At 39.0% G+C, this 16567-nt stretch overlaps 1 protein-coding gene across 3 annotated transcripts in view; it reads left to right on the plus strand.

Annotated features, from left to right (window-relative positions):
• The window catches only part of PTPRB (protein tyrosine phosphatase receptor type B), a 143044-nt gene that overhangs the window by 67017 nt on the left and 59460 nt on the right, over nt 1–16567 (plus strand). For 2 of the 3 annotated variants that reach the window (XM_056574127.1, XM_056574128.1), the window contains exons 4-7: nt 3455–3725; nt 13465–13743; nt 15341–15598; nt 16189–16452. In XM_056574127.1, the coding sequence (XP_056430102.1) occupies nt 3455–3725; nt 13465–13743; nt 15341–15598; nt 16189–16452 (1072 nt within the window). Of the gene's footprint in view, nt 1–2001; nt 2624–3454; nt 3726–13464; nt 13744–15340; nt 15599–16188; nt 16453–16567 lie in introns of those variants that run through there. The other variant, XM_056574129.1, reaches the window with a different exon arrangement.

Consider the following 16567-nt stretch of genomic DNA (forward strand, 5'->3'; position numbering starts at 1 on the left):
CAACAAAGCGGAGAAAACAGGGGCAAATGCTCATCTCCATTTTGCCACCACAGCTGAAAAATCACCAATAACAAGAACTTGTATCCCCCTCACCAGTAGGCATCGTAGTGGATGCCTTTTTGAAAGATTGCAGGAGGAGACTCTGCTCTGCATAGTTAGGGTATGTCACAATCACTTGTCTAGCTTTACGCAAGGCTGCTGGTGGCAAGGTAGATGATTGGTAAGGTGGTCTGATTTTATAAGCTCCTTCTACTGTTAAGATAACTAAAAGGCTGAGGGTCTGTGCTAGTTCTGTAGAACAATTGTAAATAGCGGATGCTGAGGAATGGACTCTGGGAGACGTACTATGCATAGGTTATTCCATCTTTATCTATTTTCCAAGTACTCAACCTTCTGTGTGAGGGTCTGTTTAGACCAAGTCATCCCTCAGCATTGCCTGTGTTCCCGTTACTTCATCCTCCAGGACATTTACCCTTTGTTCAAACCCTGTAAAACCCTCCTGGGCAATCAGCTTGCAGCAGCGCCCCAACTTAGATATAATCAACTCCTTACTTTTGCTGTCCTCCTCTATAGGTATTATGGCAGGGTTAACAGTTTGGCACTGTGAGTTTGGGCCAATTACTGTATCGGAACCTACACCCACTGGATAATTCTTCAGAGGCATAGCCATTGTGGATGCCAAAATAACAGACACGCATGGGCTCTAGTACCTCATGGAACCCAAGGGCCCCACTTCCTCATATGCAGACATGGGTATTATAAATAGCATATTTTGTACTGGGGCTTAGGATCCTTTGATACTCCACTCTGGATGCCCCAATCCACCCTTGTACCTAGCATTCCTAAATGGCAAATCTACAGACAGTGATACATCTATATGCCAATACTGTTGCAGATTATTTTATCAGGAGTCTGAAAAAGCAGGAAGTTGTAATGGCTTTACTATTTGTCGATACCTAGCATTTCCAGGTGATAAAACAAAATAACGGACAAATATATATAATTTTTACTGCCAATGGTTTGCAATATATGGACTCTTGACATATTTTTTATTTTAATACTATTTTGATGTTAGGATGACATATGTGTAATTCATAACAAAGCAATACTTTAAAGGGTCCCATTTGTTGAAGATAACATTTATGTTGCAGTACTCTTGCCTGCCCGGTGAGGATGGTAAAATATACTTGTCACACATGACTGATGCGCTCTGAATGCAGCGCACTTCATATCCACTATCTCCAGCTGTGCTGAATGATCTTTTATATGTTTCATTATTTAAGAGCTAGATGATGGAAGGGCAAAGTAAGAGGGTGCACAGGATAAGGAAGCAAAGACATAAGGGACAAAGTGAAGACTAAAATAATCATAAGCATTTCACGGCTACTGGGGAGCTAAAGAGTAGCCTCCAGCACAGGAGAGAACTTCAAGTTGTTTGCGTGCTGTTATACAGTATAATTGTATTGTAAAGTGTCATATATTATGTGGTAAAATGCATTTAGTGTAACATTTTGTCGAGATCTCTATGTTTAGAGAAGCTACTTTAGAGAGAACAAGTTACACACATATCTACAGCTGATCTGATAACCAATGTATCAGACTGAGCATAGCATAATAAAGTCTAAAAGTAGAGTTGTAAATCCGATCTGTTAATGTCCACCTATCAAAATGACCTGGTGAAAGACCTGGTAAAAAGACCTTTTGGGTGAGGCTGGTTATGTGAAATTATAATGGCCAAACATTTTACTAAAAGAAAACAAAAAGGTCCAAAAATAGCCTCGGGAAACTAGCCTGAGAGAGAACGAGGAGATAGGAGGAAGGAAGGCAGGGGTGGGGGAGAGGAAAGTTAGAGGGAGAAAGAAACAAGATTTCAGACAAAAAATGATCAGAGCAGAAAAGTGAAAGTCCTGGCATGGAATAGTGGTATCTAAAGGACAGTCACAAAAGAGGGCAAAGAGAGAAAGAACTTTTCTTCAGATGTATCCAGGCACCAGGAGAGAAGGTTAATGAAGGGTCAGCAGTCAGAGGAAATTGGCTGGGCTGGTATCTTAGAGGCACTGCCAAGAAGACAGTCTAGATCCTTCTGCAAACTCTCAAGAAGGGGAGGCGTTCTTGAGTGCTCTGCCTGGGTGGGATCCTGGTTTCTACTCATTATTGTTGCTTTAGAATTAGCCGGGGAAATTGACTCTTGATTAAGGAAGTGGATGGAAAGGACTGAACAGGTTTAGACTGGGTCAGAATGGCAATGTGGAAATTGCAAGAAGTTGCCTTCTACACTCTTCTCTTAAATTTGACCCTACATCTAATTATTCTGGTACCTCAATGTCTTACTGCACCACCCTTCAGAAAAAAATTGTTCCGATTTGCTTGTTAATTTTCTCATCTTCTGGAGGATCGCCAAATATTTATACTAAAGTTATTGACTTGGAAGTTTATCGAGAGTCCTCTTTTCTGGAATTGCTTGAAACAACTTTTCCTGACTTTGGACATGCTAGGGATTTGCATATCTTGGGGATTGGTAATGTAGATTATTATCACAAAAGGATTACAGAAAATCAGGTTTCTCGCAATGCTGAGATATGTGTTTGGACTGTCAGTGTGGATTGTGCTAAGCTTCATTCAGGTAAGTACTCTTGATTTGTTATTGTACAGGTATAGCAGAGCTGAAATCATTAAGCTGCTTGGAGATTCAGTGTTAGTACATGGAAATAACTCTCTAAATTAACATATTATGGAAGGTTAACCTGTAGTCATATGGCCATATTGTAAAGCATTGTAACCAATTGCAAACTCAACTTTACTATAGCTTGTACATTCAACACTCTGCTTTAACCTATAGCATCTTGTTTCTTTAAGGAGAATGATGCCAGTTCTGTGCTTTTGAAATTTGAATGCTTTTATACTGCTACATATGAAGCCAAATGTTTCTAACACCTTTCCTTTAACATGTCTTGTTTTAGAATGTATGTACTGTCATTTACATTAGTCCTCAAAAGGCTGCTGTATTGTGTTTTAAATGCAGCTTTACAGGGGACTTCTGATGTATCATTTTTACGGCACTATAAAAGAATTTCTGCATGGAGGATTGTGTAGCCGCTGTTTAAATTAGAAAAAATTTTTTTTTACTTTTTTAATCTGATACCTATGGGTTTGCATTCTTTATCTTTTATGTATTTTGTTAATTGTTTAATAAAAAGAGATTTGATTAAAAAGAAATCACAGATACTATGTATACAAATATAATGTAAAGAATTGAGGCTTGTTACAACAAAAGAAGTGAAAATTATTTTAACAGCATAAAACATTTTTTTAAAGTAGAATGAGAGGCAGGTGAATATAAGAAATACCTGTTTTATGTACTTTTAGCACCTACTGATGCACACTTCCTCCAATGAGTTATCTATTAAATACTGTTCTTTTATTAAGGTCTAATCGTTTCTATGTACTTTTTTAGGATGTGGAGCCAGTAAAATGCATCATCAACATCACTGAAAGCAAAGTTTCCTCGCAGTCTATCTCTGTAAAGTGGAGCAATCCAGGCAGTCCATGTAACTTTAGCATGACATGCAGTTCAGGTGACATTTGGGAGGCCACATGTAACCTCATCCCAAAGACAAATGACTCCTACGAATGCACACGGAGCGGACTCGAGGCAGGAACTCTATACGATATAAGCATTGTGGCTTTGCAAGATGGAGAAACAAAGAACCTTACCTTACAAACAGGTATGGGTGACATATACATGACCACATCTGCCATTTCATGACATTATATGTAGACTTCAACTGCAATGCTTCTGGGGTCAGCTCCAAAGTTCCAATAAAATATCATAGATATGTAAACGTTTGTGCCTACTGAAGTATTGTACAGAAAGCATACTATAAAACCCAATAGGACTAATACATATTTCCCCTCTTGTTACACTCAATACATATTTCTATTCTATTACATTTACAGCATCAAGATTGATCATTGTGAGAACCTGATCTAGAGTTAAAATAAGAAATATTCAGCGGAGAAGCCAATTGGTTCTACACAGTATTGACTGTGAATATTAATGAATGATTATAGGAATAGAAAAGATTCAATTTTGCCTTAAGAATTTCATCTATTATAAAGTAGTAAATTTGAGTACCCGTATTAGTCCAGTAATGCAGATGCAAATCAAAAAATGTTGCAGTATCTTGTCATACCTTTTATATTGGACTAACAGAATTTTGTAGAGACAAGCTTTCGGGATTCCTCCCTTAGGGAGGAATCCCGAAAGCTTGTCTCTACAAAATTCTGTTAGTCCAATAAAAAAGGAATTACAAGATACTGCAAATTTTTTTTATTTGCATCTATTATAAAGAAATACACAGAATTTTATTCATTGAACTTAATATAGCTATGTTTTCTGCAGAAATCATTAAGGTAGTGTCAAGTAATGTAACCCAGCTCAGAATAGCTGTCCACCTGTGATTGAAGCATTTGGTAGTGACCAAAAAAGAAACGGCAACAATGATGAGAATAGCGTTACATTTTAACCCAAGAACAATAGCGGCAGATCTCATCTTCTGGGTTTCATCAAAAGAGTGAGATGTCCTCATAAAGAAAAACACATCTGACACTAGAATGTGATAGATCAAAGCCAAATACAATTTTATTGTGGCATGATGAACCAATGATAAGTGTACTATCTCCCATATCCATGTATACCCCAAGTAACTCCAGCAGCTTTATGGGCTTTATAGGCACCAATATTGAGACCATAAAATCCATGAAGTAGTTGTAGAATGTGGTGATGAAACAGACCTGTAGCGCTAACAGGTTGGCCCAGGTTGTTTTCTTTATAGGGAGGCCATCATGTGTTTTATAGCTGCCCAATCATATCCATATATATTGTGGCAGTACATGTGGCTATAAAGTTTCTATTAAGTGACTAATAGGTTGATTTTACAAGGCTCGTGGGCTACTGTACATGAATCAGGGGATGTGACTCACTACTTCTGCCCAGAGGTGCTGACCAGGATGCTGTGCAGGCTCATATCTATGTTAAGATGATTGTAACTAGGTCTCTAGTGGCTTTAAAATAATAAGATGAAATAATTGCAGAGTGTTTCTTTCTAAAAGTTGTAAATGCATAGAAGAAATGTTTAATATTAGAAGATTCTTCTTAAATTCTTCGTAATTTTTAGATAGTAATCTATTTACTGTGCAGTAACCAAGTGCAATGCCAAGTCACAAAATCCCAACACACATTTAACACCCAGCATGTTCCATAATCATAAACTAGAAGGACATAGTTGTTGATGGTACAGAAATAAATGTAATATTCAATTGTCTCCTTTGCACCCCACCCAGTTCTAACCAATACATAGTGATGTTCTTATTCTTAAAGTGTAATTTTTATTTGTATTATCATTATATTTTTATCATTTTTTCATATTTTTATTACTATTATTTTTAAAAATTCAGGGGATTTTAAAGAATTTTGGTGGTCCCCCCCCCCCCCCCTCCAATACCTAATCAGCTGTTGCAATGCACTGTCTATACACAGTAGCCAGTCTATAGCAATGCTGTTTACGAATCGGGGAGGGTGGGGGGGTGGGGGGGGGGCACCTGTTCAAGCTAATTTTTCATCCAGAAGATGGATGCAATAACAATGATTCTTAGATTTTTAAGCCGATAGGGGTGTCAGCTGCATCTTCCACAATATAGTTTTGGAATCATCTTATGTGCTGGATCATCATAGTTTCCAAGACAAAATGACTAGGTCCGTTGCAAGAAAAACTCCATTCAGACTTGTGGAATTGATTTCCCTGTTACAGAAATTTTTGCAACAAATCTGTCACATGTGAATTTACCTTTTAACTGATAATTGGAAGATCATTAGAAGATCATCATAGAGTAAAGTAAAAAATTCTCCATCCTGGTTATCAATTTCCACAAGCCTATATAGCAAGTTTAGCAAAAATCCATAATAAAGCAGCATGAACATGTGAATGTAGAAAACATCGTGGACATCAATCAATACGGTGGCTACTGATCCAAAGGAAAATGACAAATTACTATCGCCTAGTTATTATTTCACATACAGAGGCAACAATCAATATCTGATAGTTTGGACAAGTGGAGATGAAACAACCCCTGGACTATCTTTAATAGGTTGTAGGCTTTCCTAGAATTTGTTACATGATGCTTTAACCCCTTAAGGACCAAGGACGCACAGGTACGTCCTTGGTCCTGCTCCCGTGATATAACGCGGGGTTACACGGTAACCCCGCATCATATCACGGCGGGCCCGGCGTCATAGTGAAGCCGGAACCCGCCGCTAATAGCGCGCAGCGCTGATCGCGGCGCCGCGCGCTATCGACCCTTTAGCCGCGCGCTCAGAGCTGAGCCGCGCGGCTAAAAGCGAAAGTGAAACCATGCCGGTTGACTCAGTGGGCTGTCCGGGATAGCCGCGGCGAAATTGCGGCATCCCGAACAGCTTACAGGACAGCGGGAGGGCCCCTACCTGCCTCCTCGCTGTCCGATCGACAAATGACTGCTCAGTGCCTGAGATCCAGGCATGAGCAGTCATGCGACAGAGTCATTGATCACTGTTTTTTTATGAGAAACCAGTGATCAATGATAAAGATCAATGTGTGCAGTGTTATAGGTCCCTATGGGAGCTATAACACTGCAAAAAAAAGTGAAAAAAAAAAGTTCATGAATATCATTTAACCCCTCCCCTATTAAAAGTTTGAATCACCCCCCTTTTCCCATAAAAAAAAACACAGTGTAAATAAAAATAAACATATATGGTATCACCGCGTGCGGAAATGTCCGAATTATAAAAATATATCATTAATTAAACCGCTCGGTCAATGGCGTGCGCGCAAAAAAATTCCAAAGTCCAAAATAGTGCATTTTTGGTCACTTTTTATATAATTTAAAAATGAATAAAAAGCGATCAATAAGTCCTATCAATGCAATAATGGTACCGTTAAAAACTTCAGATCACGGCACAAAAAATTTACCCTCATACCGCCCCATACACGGAAAAATAAAAAAGTTATATGGGTCAGAAGATTACAATTTTAAACATATTAATTTTCCTGCATGTAGTTATGATTTTTTCCAGGAGTACGACAAAATCAAACCTATATAAGTAGGGTATCATTTTAATCGTATGGACCTACAGAATAAAGATAAGGTGTCATTTTTACCGAAAAATGTACTACGTAGAAACGGAAGCCCCCAAAAGTTACAAAACAGCGTTTTTTTTTCAATTTTGTTGCATTTTTTTTTCCGTTTCACCATAGATTTTTGGGCAAAATGACTGACGTCATTACAAAGTAGAATTGGTGGTGCAAAAAATAAGCCATCATATGAATTTTTAGGTGCAAAATTGAAAGAGTTATGATTTTTTAAAGGCAAGGAGCAAAAAACGAAAATGCAAAAACGGAAACCCCCCCCGGTCCTTAAGGGGTTAAGAAGGTGTTTTCCCACCATAATGTTTTATGACCTATTAATAAAATATCATAAATCATTTACTAATGGAGGATTCCCAAAGTTGATTAATAGAAGCTGGTAATTGCTTTAGGTCATAAAATGCTATGGGGGAAAATCCCCATGAGCTCTATACGTTTATAATAGAATAAATTGCATTGCCAGTTAGTATAGTTTATTATATTACAATCTAGATTTAAGGTTTAATGCACATGCTCTGACAAAATAAGTTCACCACTGTTAAATCTGGCAGTGAATATGGATGTGCGTTATTATACATGGAAGATATTATCTGACCAGCAGAAGGGGAAGATGGTCAGTATTTGCGGCATATATTGAACAGTTAAATCTCCATAGAGAAAGTCTATGAAAGTCACCTATTGCTTCAGGTGCCCAGCACTTCCATCCCCTTTTGCTACTTGCCTCCTCCTCCTGCATTTGATTGACAGGTTATGTGCTGTAGGGGATGGAAACGCTGGGCACTTGAGGTATATGACCTTGACCTGTGGGCAATTGATGTACTATGCCCTACCCATTGCTGCTTATTCTCAAGCAAAAGTTTAAACATCTAGTAACCATTACCTGAAGGTGGATTTAGTTACACTTTGTAAAACTATCCAACAGAACCTCCCTCCCAAGGCACACAGCCACTGCCAAGAAGGTATCTTTCTCTTTCTAAAGGGCCTATCTTATCCATGCCCTACATGGTTGACCCATAGTTTGCAGTGGCCACAGGGTTTAGTTATTCTTTTTTTTTTCTGTTGGGGTACAGGATAAGTTTGGCAACCACCATTCTGGAGCTGATAGTGGTTGCCAAACTTATAAAATGCTATTGTACTTGAAAAACTCAACTGCCTTGCCATTTGGCTACAACAACAAAAAAAGGTCACCTTTTTAAGTTTGGCAGCCACCATCAGCTCCAGGTAGTTTACAGTTTGCTTTTATAGCCAATAAAAGCATTCCAACAGTGTCCACATTTCTAAGCAGCAAATAGAGCTGACAAATGCCTTTAAAGTGGTAATATCTGCTGTTTCATTTATGTCTATTATTTACAGGGCTTTGGCCCTTATTAAGGTTTATGATGAAATTAATCTGCAGTAAAAGTACACTTTAATATCATTGAATCTCCCTGGGTAAAATATTTTTTGGGTGAAAACGTTGTACAGTATTTCAGGAGATGTTTCTATATTGTAAATTTTAAGATTACTTTATGGATATATTCACAGACAGACTCAACCTTAACACTACCAACAATTTCAGAAGAATATCTTTTACAATCTAGGATTTCTTTCCCAAATCCCTTTTCATAGTCTAGAAAAATCTGGCTACCTGACACCACCACTAGGGAGAGCTATGGAGCTTACTTTATACTGTTTGATTATTACTGAGACCAATACTAAATAGTATGCAGTAAGCACCCTGACTCTCTCTAGTGATGACTGCAGTCAACAAGAATTTTATCATTTTATTCTGTCTAAGCAGGGGATTCGAAGCTCTGTATGAATTGCAGAATTGAGCCCAGACTGTTATAAATAGCAGACACTGACTTTAAGACCATGTTCACAATAATGTTCTCTATGTAAGTTTATGGAAATGAGTCTGTCGGTGCACAGACTATGGAAAAAAATGTCAATTATTTAAAATACAGCTTGTGCTAAACAATTTGTGCACTAGCAGATGCATATCAATAGACTTAAATGGAGCACATTATTACATTAAGAATAAGGTCATTTTTTATTTAAATTTTACAGCCGTATTTTATTATGATTCTACGTGTGAACCCAGCCTAAGAATGGCGGAGAGGAAGTCATTATCAGTATCTGCCAATAGACTATTGTACTTGACCTCAGTGATCCCCCTTAGTGAACATTGCACAAGATTAATTCCTAGTGTGAGTGGGATAGGGTGGGCTTCACTGAGATCTGATGTGTGTGCGTACAGTCAGGGAAATATTATGTCCATATAGAGAGATGAATGTAATGAGAATGTAGCATGCAAAATGTTATAGGACATAACCACCAAAAGGGAACTTCCACTTAGATAACGGTGAGTGTATATGGAGATGTAGGTTGTTATCAGATATAGAGTGACTGTAAGGTCTCTATATAGGGATGCATAACTTGCATAATATTGCATTGATGGCAGGTTGCCAGCAAAGAATTCTTGTAACAATGTAAATGGCTTAAGTGTTTGTTTCCAGACAGGACTCTCTCAGCCCAGGCACTTCCCAACCTCATTGTTCCTTTGTTCTAACGGATGTTAAAGGGACTAAGTGTTTTGTTTTCTGGGCCAGATAGATTAGATAAAGTCTGAATTTTTAAACTTCACCTTCTAGGCACGCAAACCATGTTCAGCTCACTGTGTGGTTCAATTCCAGAGACACAATGTTCAAAGTACTGAGCCTTTGGAATTTGTTTTAGGAAACAGAGTAGTACTTTGTAAGAAAAAAAAAGTCCAAGTAAGGAGTCATGACTTTGATACTACTAATACAGCAATTCCATTTAACCACATCTGTCAACTACACAAATAACAGGCACCTGCAGTATGTAGTTGGTCAATTATTGGCGCTATATAGGATTAAAAAGCGGGGCTACATTGTTCCAGACATAGAACAACCTTTCCTCTACAATACCAAGCACAGCTCATGAATAGTAGTGGTATGGTTTCTAGAAGAAAACAGCTATTTTAATTCAGTATATTCCATTTAATCAAGTAAAAGTGTCTAGACAATATATAGTATACAAGTATTTTAGTGTAACTGGGTCATAAATGCATCCCAAAACACTAGGACTTACATGATATTCTTCACATGTAACATGAGATCTTGTATGCAACACATAGAGCTATGTATCTGCTATGATATAACCATTCTGGTAAACTATTGAAAGACATGGATACAACTTCAACTATAGCAGAAAAGCTACAGATTAAAGGGGTATTCCGGGCAAAAACATTTTATCCCCTATCCAAAGGATAGGGCATAAGATGTGTGATCATGGGGGGCCCACTGCTTAGACCCCCACGATCTCCCTGCAACACCCGCATTCTATGTGGGGACTGCGTCTCTAGTTTCGGAAATGTCTGGGTTTCCGGGACTGGTGAGGTCACACCACACTCCTCCATTCATGTCTATGGGAGGGGGCGTGACGGCCGACACGCCCCCTCCCATAGACATGAATGGAGGGGGCGTGGTAAGACGTCATGTCCCCAGTCCAAGAAACCTGGAGGTTGCCGAAACTGGAGATTCAGGGAGATCGCGGGGGGGGGGGTCTCAGCAGCGGGCCCCTGTGATCAGACACCTTATCCCCTCTCCTTTGGATAGGGGATAAAATATTTTTGCTTTCAAAGCAACATGTATTGATTGCCTATTCTCAGAAACTCAAAATTATGACACCAAAGTTATGCTTTGTATGAAAAAGAAAAAAATTAAAAATCTAAGCACTTTCAAGACCAAACTCAGTGGTTGTCACTTGATAAAAAAAAAAAAAAACATTTGGACTTTATTCATGCTAAACCTCCTCAGATTACGGTATATAGGGGGGCAGGTGAACTTTCTGAGTAAAAAACAAAAAGTTATAATTTTCTGCATTGTATTTAAAAGAAAAATATTAATATAATACTTCACGCCGAGACTGAATGTTTAAAAATTTCTCTGGAGAGTTTCTGCATTTCCTTATCTTTATGCAGAACACAAGCAATTAAAACAATATTTTCTATTAGAAAACTGATGACCGAGATATAACAGGAAATGGGGACATCTTATTTCTTGTCCTAAGTCTCTTAGGGTGAAACTTATAAAGCCAGTACACCTGAATTTAGACCCACATTTGTGCAAAAATGTAGGACTTTTTAAAACTTCATGCTATGCTTGCCAAGTAGGAGAATCTTAGGGTGGGTGGGTGTCAAAGGAAGCCTGGCCTCTGGCAACACTGAAATTATGACAATTTACGGTACAGAGCTAGCATAAATAACTGAAATCCATAGATTTCAAAGAGTAGTGCACAAGGCAGCAGATCTAGTACCTGGTTTATTAAGAGTCGTGTGTCTAGGACTGGCTTGTGAAACACAGGTCTTAACTTATTGCCCCCCTAAATGTTTGCCATTATTTTTTATAGTCCAGAATAGTATTTCAACTGTATACATTTTAAATAAATTAAATATAAATATATTATATAATAAATATTTATTTTTAATAAACTTATGTCGGTTTCTATAAATTCTTTTTGATCAATCTGAACTGCGTTGTCTTCTTTATAAAATGGATACATTTGTTCTTACTAGCTCTTTATTGGAGGTATAAACATAAATACTGTGATGAGTTTTGCTTATTTTAATAATACGATTGGATATGGTATTTCATAACTGGTTGTTACGGCAGGTGGTAGTGGATCCTCTGGACCTGAGTGAGAGATAACGTGAGCTGTACCAGGGAGCGGAGTCTAAGATGCCGCTGGTTTTCACCAAAGCCCGCCGCAATGAGGTCTTGCTGCGGCAGGCAAAACCCAGGTTGCTACCCCTGACATAACTCGACCACACAGGCTGCTAGGTGTATCTTGACTCAGGAGAGATGACACGTAGAGAGGCTGCCAGGAAGGCAGGAGAGGGGACACAGAAAGCGTAGTCAAGTCACAAACAGAGTATTCAGGAACACAGAAAGGCAAACACAATGACTGCTTTCTCTGAGGCACTAGGCACAAAGATCCGGCAAGGGTGTGTGGGAGGTGATCACACTTATAGACAAGGGACAGGTGAAAGCAACAATCAAGGGTGCACTGGCCCTTTAAATCTTAAAGCACCGGCGCGCAAGACTAAAGGAGGAACAGCAGATAGAGAAGGTGAGTGACGGCCCGAGATTTGCATGCGGACGCATCCCGGGATGCGATTCGCTAGCCCGCCAACAGAAGTGGACAGAGCAGGGGAGTGCTCATGGCCAGTGTGTCCGGCCGGAGCGCTAGGTGTAAAACTGGTAAACAGTAGATATTTTAGATATACAACTTGTAATAATGTAGCATGGGTTAATGTTCTGTTCACATATGGGTTCCTGAGAATACCAGTGGCATGAAGGGAGGTACTTGGTGCAACACTGTTAGTGGTATAGGTAAAAGTAACATCCGCATGAATTCCAGGACCCAATGTTTCACAGCAGAACATTACCCAGAATATTACTGCCTCTGCTGGCTTGTCTTCTTACAATGTATGATTTATAGGTAAGCAATACACACATGCCTCGGCCCTGTTCCCTCATTGTGCACTGTATAGGCAGGAAATAAGAATATGGCAGTGGTTCTTAACCTATTCTGTCCTCTCCTCAGCATCTCTGACAACTGGGCCCCCAGCCTACTACTGCTATTTTGAAGAAACATAAGCTTTAAAGGGGTACTCCGCTGGAAAACATTATTTTTTTTTTTTAAATCAACTGGTGCCAGAAAGTTAAACAGATTTGTAAATTACTTCTATTAAAAAATCTTAATGCTTCCAGTACTTTTCAGCTGCTAAATGCTCCAGTTCTTTTCTTTTTGAATTTCCCATCTGTCTGACCACAGTGCTCTCTGCTGACACCTCTGTACATTTTAGGAACTGTCCAGAGTAGGAGTAAATCCCCATAGCAAACCTCTCCTGCTCTGGACAGTTCCTGACATGGACAGAGGTGTCAACAGAGAGGACTGTGGTCAGACAGATAGGAAATTCAAAAAGATAAGAACTTCCTGTGGAGCATACAGCATATATGATAAGTACTGGACCCTGATTGGGTTAATGGAGCCATGACAAATATGATAGATTCACTTTCAAATGGCTCCTATCTAATCCCAACATATTCCATTGACTCAGAATTCGATCGATCAAGTTTCTGTGCTTTTGATAGCAAGAATAGTACTTTACACTATGCTTTTCTGGAACCCATATGGAAATGAGAAAAATTTGTGTGAACAATGTGTTCCACTCAAACACATGAAACTCTTATGTTCTATTTGTTCTTTATTCTTTCAGACCCCCTCCCACCTTCTAATTTTGAAGTGCGAAGAAATACAGTCACATCAGCCAGTTTTCAGGTTTCCTGGACACCCTCTCCTGGATGGGTAGATCAATATGAATTGCACTTGCTTAATAATAAAGGGGAAAGTATACAGAGGTTTAACATCAATGGAAATGTCCCCCAAAAAGAAGCTATGTTTACAAACCTGACTCCAGGCACCCAATATGAAATAACCATAACTGCTATTTCTGGTAGCAAGAGCAGCGCTACGATCTCCATCAATGGTTCCACAGGTAAAATCATCATATGCACATGCATTTGTCCAACTGATAATCATTTTAGCAATAAACATAAAAACAAAGGGGGAGATTTATCAAAATCTGCCCAGAGGAAAAGTTGCCCTTTTCAGAGGCCTTTTCAAAAAGGAAAGAAGCGATCTGATTGGTTGCTATCGGCAACTAAGCAACTTTACCTCTGGACAGGTTTTGATAAATCGTCCCCCAATGTGTGTGCTTTGCATTGTTTTTGGAATGTTTTATATCAAGGCTTGTCTGTCTTCCACATGTTCCTCAGTTCAGCATTAGATTCCTTTGTTGTACCTAGTTTATTTAAATATCAATGAGCCAGAAAAAACACTGCAGCCCTACTTGGTAACAGTCTCTGTTCATGTCCAGCCTTTTCTTTTTTTGTTTTTGTTTTATTCTGTAGCTGTTAGCAGCCCTGTTTTCCTGCATCAGCACCTGCTGTTCTTGTGAACTCTATGGCCGTTCTCATGCAGTGATGACGCTTTCCCTCACTGCTGCAAACTTCCTGTCCCTACAGCTTTTCTCTCTTTTCACCTCGGAGCTACGCTGAGCAGAGAGAAGCAAAACTAGAGTGCCCCCCCGATATACGATGGATTCAACTTACGAGGGTCTCTCACAGACCATCGTAAGTTGAATAAAGCATCAACTTACGATGCTTCTCAGCAGCAGGATCCAGAGTTAAAATATTATAGCTGTAAATGTGTATACATTGACAATTTATATATATTCACAGCTACTCATATAGGCATGATATGTTCTTTTGTTGTTTAAAGGGGTGCTCCGGTGGAAAACTTTTTTTTTTTTTCAATCAACTGGTGCCAGAAAGTTAAGCAGGTTTGTAAATGACTTTTATTAAAAAAAATCTTAATCCTTCCAGTACTTATTAGCTGCTGAATACTACAAAGGACATTCTTTTTCTTTTTGGAACACAGAGCTCTCTGCTGACATCATGAGCACAGTGCTCTCTGCTGACATCTCTGTCTATTTTAAGAACTGTCCAGAGTAGGAGAAAATCCCCATAACAAACATATGCTGCTCTGGACAGTTCCTAAAATGGACAGCAGAGAGCACTGTGTTCGTGACAGAAAAGAAATCCAAAAAGAAAAGAATTTCCTCTGTAGTATTCAGCAACTAAAAAGTACTGGAGGTATTAAGATTTTTTAATAGAAGTAATTTACAAATCTGTTTAACTTCTTGGCACCAGTTGATTTAAAAATAAAAAGTTTTCCACCTGAGTACCCCTTCAAGGAAAAGCTGGCTTAGTGCATACCCTAAACCCCCTGTCCTTACATATAGCTGTTCCATGGTCGTACAGACAGAAAGGACAAGACTGGAGCCAAGCAGCTAGATCCTCTGTTACTGGACATTTTTCCAGAAGGAAAGAGGAGCTGCTGTATTGCGTGCGTCCTACAGGATATAACAAAATAAAATAATAACAAAACTTGTATAAATATAGTATAGGTATATACAAAAAAAGTTCTAGTCCTTTTCTGATCTCTATGTACTTTGTGCATGTTCTAGTTATAGTACACGTTATTTTGCATCATACGTATTTTATAACAGGCATTTTCTTTTTAACTTTTAGTTCCAATGCCTGTGAAGAGTATTGATGTTTCTAGTAAATCAGACAGTATTCATGTATCATGGATGCCTGGTTCTGGCAATATAGAATATTACACGGTTTTCTTATTGCTGCAGCAAAATATAATGAGTGAAGTTACTCTTGATAAACAAATGACTGCACACACATTTAATGGACTCCTGCCCGGATATATCTATAATATCACAGTCACCACTGAAGCTGCAGGCTTGCAAAACTGGAACTCTAACTTGGCAAGAACAGGTATGGATTTTGAAGTAACAATATTATAACCTTATTAATATATTTTGGGTGTCTGGAGATGGGGGGGGGGGGGGGGGTCACTTGGCATTGACACCAGCAACTGGTCTGCAAACTGCAGAGAAGTAATGGAAATGGTAGTAAGTAGAGATGAGCGAACTTACAGTAAATTCGATTCGTCACGAACTTCTCGGCTTGGCAGTTGATGACTTATCCTGCATAAATTAGTTCAGCTTTCAAGTGCTCCGGTGGCCTGGAAAAGGTGGATACAATCCTAGGAAAGAGTCTCCTAGGACTGTATCCACCTTTTCCAGCCCACCGGAGCACCTGAAAGCTGAACTAATTTATGCAGGAAAAGCCATCAACTGCCGAGCCGAGAAGTTTGTGACAAATCAAATTTACTGTAAGTTCGCTCATCTCTAGTAGTAAGGGAAATATAATCAGTATATGTCCTATACTTATGGATATGGTAGAGGCACTTATGCTTTGCTATTACATCTCGCCTTCCCATGAGCTGCTGTGTCTATTAGTCCTGGAAAAACTGTTCATCTCTATCAGCTCCTCTAACAAACGTGTTGTTCTCCATGTACTAGCTCCTGCGGAGGTGTCTGATTTATCTGTGCTGAATGAAGGGAGTTCCACAAAATTAAAGGTTCGCTGGAAAACACCTCGAGGCAAGCTAGATTCCTACAATATCACTTTATCTGAGAAAGGATCTATCAAATACAGCAGAACTCTAAATTCTGCCTCCACGGAAGTCGCCTTTAATGATCTAACACCAGGCCGGTTGTATCAGGTTAATGTCACTTGTATTGCTGGGGACTTAAGCGCTGACAAGATGGCAGCCGGCAGGACTGGTAAGTATTTATAATTTATGTCAATGTGTAACAGAATATGACATTTTTGTGTTGGCCCATCGTACAAACTTTACTGGCAGAATTGTACATTGGATTATATTTCTAGCTAAGCTAG

The sequence above is a fragment of the Hyla sarda genome, chromosome 4, assembly GCF_029499605.1.
Source record: "Hyla sarda isolate aHylSar1 chromosome 4, aHylSar1.hap1, whole genome shotgun sequence".
Taxonomy (NCBI): Eukaryota; Metazoa; Chordata; class Amphibia; order Anura; family Hylidae; genus Hyla; species Hyla sarda.